General features: G+C 33.6%; 1 protein-coding gene across 1 annotated transcript in view; it reads right to left on the bottom strand.

Annotated features, from left to right (window-relative positions):
* The window catches only part of LOC106470184 (nesprin-2-like), a 102,314-nt gene that overhangs the window by 49,380 nt on the left and 50,214 nt on the right, over positions 1 to 2,720 (bottom strand). Inside the window, exons 19-20 of the mRNA XM_013930718.1 lie at positions 1,215 to 1,538; positions 576 to 881 (exon numbers count right to left, since the gene is read on the bottom strand). Of these exons, the coding sequence (XP_013786172.1) occupies positions 576 to 881; positions 1,215 to 1,538 (630 nt within the window). The remainder of the gene's footprint in view (positions 1 to 575; positions 882 to 1,214; positions 1,539 to 2,720) is intronic.

Here is a 2,720-nt window from a genome sequence, read left to right as displayed (position 1 = left end):
TGTACTATGATTCAATTTGACAGATACATACATACATACCTTGTACTATGATTCACTTTGACAGATACATACATACATACCTTGTACTATGATTCACTTTGACAGATACATACATACATACCTTGTACTATGATTCAAATTTGACAGATACATACATATCCTGTACCCTGAATTTCACTTTGACAGATACATACATACCTTGTACTATGATTCACTTTGACAGATACATACATACCTTGTACTATGATTCAATTTGACAGATACATACATATCCTGTACCCTGAATTTCACTTTGACTGATACATACATACCTTGTACTATGATTCACTTTGACAAATACATACATACCTTGTACTATGATTCACTTTGACAGATACATACATACATACCTTGTACTATGATTCAATTTGACAGATACATACATATCCTGTACCCTGAATTTCACTTTGACAGATACATACATATCTTGTACTATGATTTAACTTTGACAGATATACACATATCCTGTACTCTGATTTTCACTCTGATTCATACATACATACCCTGTACTATGATTCACTTTGACAGATACATACCTGGTACTGTGATAGCAATAGCTCAATGTCATGAAAGGATCTCATGTCTTCCAACATCTCTTTCTGTAGCACTACAGTAGCTATATTCTCTAACCAGCTCCTAAGTTCCACAAAGATTTCATGGAATGGTCGCTGCATCACCTGCTGACATACTTGAGATTCCAAGTCATAAGTAGATATCTTTAAAGTTTCCCAGCTGCAATTGAGTTGTTTCAGGTGTTTCTCAGGTAATTTCAAAGTTTGCTGAAGGACTTTTTTCATATCCTCTTGTTTAACTTCCTTGATCTTGAAGTTTGACTTGATTTTCTAACAACAAATATTTAACTTTAGTATGTAGAAGTTCAGTCATAAACTAAATGTTTTACCATTCACAGTTTCCCATAACTAAGCCTTAAATCCAATACTCTAGTCCTTCCATAAAGCTCTCCTATCAGAATCAGCATGAGTTTATTAGGTGAGATGCAATCATTACTGTTTTATTACTTCTAAGAAATATAGATAAATTTTCATTTCTGGTTCAATATTGACAACATGCACAGGTTACAGTAATGTAGGAGCTTGAATTTTATGAATGAAAATTAGCAATTATTTATATAAGAACCTTATAAAGTATCAATTTTTAAAAGTAACTATACTTACAGCTATGTCACCTAAATGTTTCATTTCCATGGTCAAGTCTGTCTCAGCATCACTTTTCTTTTGTATCTGAAACAAGTAATGTTCTGCCTCTTCTATCCAAGTCTTTAACTGTTTGATGTCTTCCTGAAAATTCTGCCAGGTCATATGGTAGTTTTGCAGCTTCTCTAGCTGAGATATGACATCCTTTACTAGCTCCTTCCAGTCCAAAGTGCACTTGTGAACCTCAAGGTTTAGTGAGGAACATCTTACCCCTTTCAGCCCTTGGCTTAGTCTGTTGATGTAAGCTATCTGGGGTTGGCGGTCTCGTATGTCACACTGGAGGTTCTGTTTTATTAGAACACACTATTACTTATTATTTAGCTAAGTACACAATAATAATTAATAAGACTTGATTGTAAGTTTCTAAATAATGATCTAGACAACATTGTGATTATAATTGTCATGGGAATAATCTTAACACCATTATGGAAAAAAAAATATCTTGGTGTAATGGTTGATCAGTCTCTTAAGACATCCAAGCAGTGTGCTGTGGCTAGTGGTAGAACAAGTAGGATTTTAGGCTATATCTACAGAAATATGGAATACAAATTTAAAGAGGTTATAACTTCATTGTATAGGTCAGTGGTTAGGCCACATAAAGAGCACTGTGTTCAGTTTTGGGCTCTCCTACGTCAGAAAGGACATTGAACTGTTGGAAAGTGTTCAGAGGATGGCTAACAGGATGACACCTGGGATTGAAAGGCTGTCATTTGAGGATGGGTTAAAATTTCTAAGTTTGAAAAATGGAAGACGGGATCTAATTGAGGTGTTTCAGATTATTAAGGGAAATGGTACTGTTTATGCTTGTCATTTATAACGGTGAGAATGGTAAAACTAGGAAACACAAATATTGACAGGTCAGTTATATTCAGCTAAAACAGTTTTATTTTTCAAACACAGTGATTGGTCTTTGAAATGGGTAGCCTTCAAATGTGGTAATTACAGTAAATTTAAGGGAGTTTAAGGAATGGCTCAATAAATATTTGAAGGAGAAGAGTGGGCTTTGAGAATTTTATTTTTATTTTAGAGCTTAGTACAGTGGATAGGAAAACTAGGTTGACCAAAGGTACCATGTTGTCCTTAAGTTATATGTAACTGTAGATATGACTGTATGTTTGTAAAGCATTTTCTAGATGACTGTAAGTTTGTACCGAATATTCTAGATGACTTTAAGTTTGTATAGAATGTTCTAGATGACATTAAGTTTGTCAAGCATTTTCTAGATGACATTAAGTTTGTCAAGCATTTTCTAGATGACTGTAAGTTTGTACAGAATATTCTAGATGACATTGTTTGTATAGAATTTTCTAGATGACTGTAACTTTGTATAGAATGTTCTAGATGACTTTAAGTATGTATAGAATGTTCTAGATGGCTTTAAGTTTGTATAGAATGTTCTAGATGACATTAAGTTTGTCAAGCATTTTCTAGATGACATTAAGTTTGTCAAGCATTTTCTAGATGACA

This window comes from Limulus polyphemus, unplaced genomic scaffold (genome assembly GCF_000517525.1).
Source record: "Limulus polyphemus unplaced genomic scaffold, Limulus_polyphemus-2.1.2 Scaffold3866, whole genome shotgun sequence".
In the NCBI taxonomy this organism is placed as follows: domain Eukaryota; kingdom Metazoa; phylum Arthropoda; class Merostomata; order Xiphosura; family Limulidae; genus Limulus; species Limulus polyphemus.
This window is presented reverse-complemented; position numbering and strand designations above follow the sequence as displayed.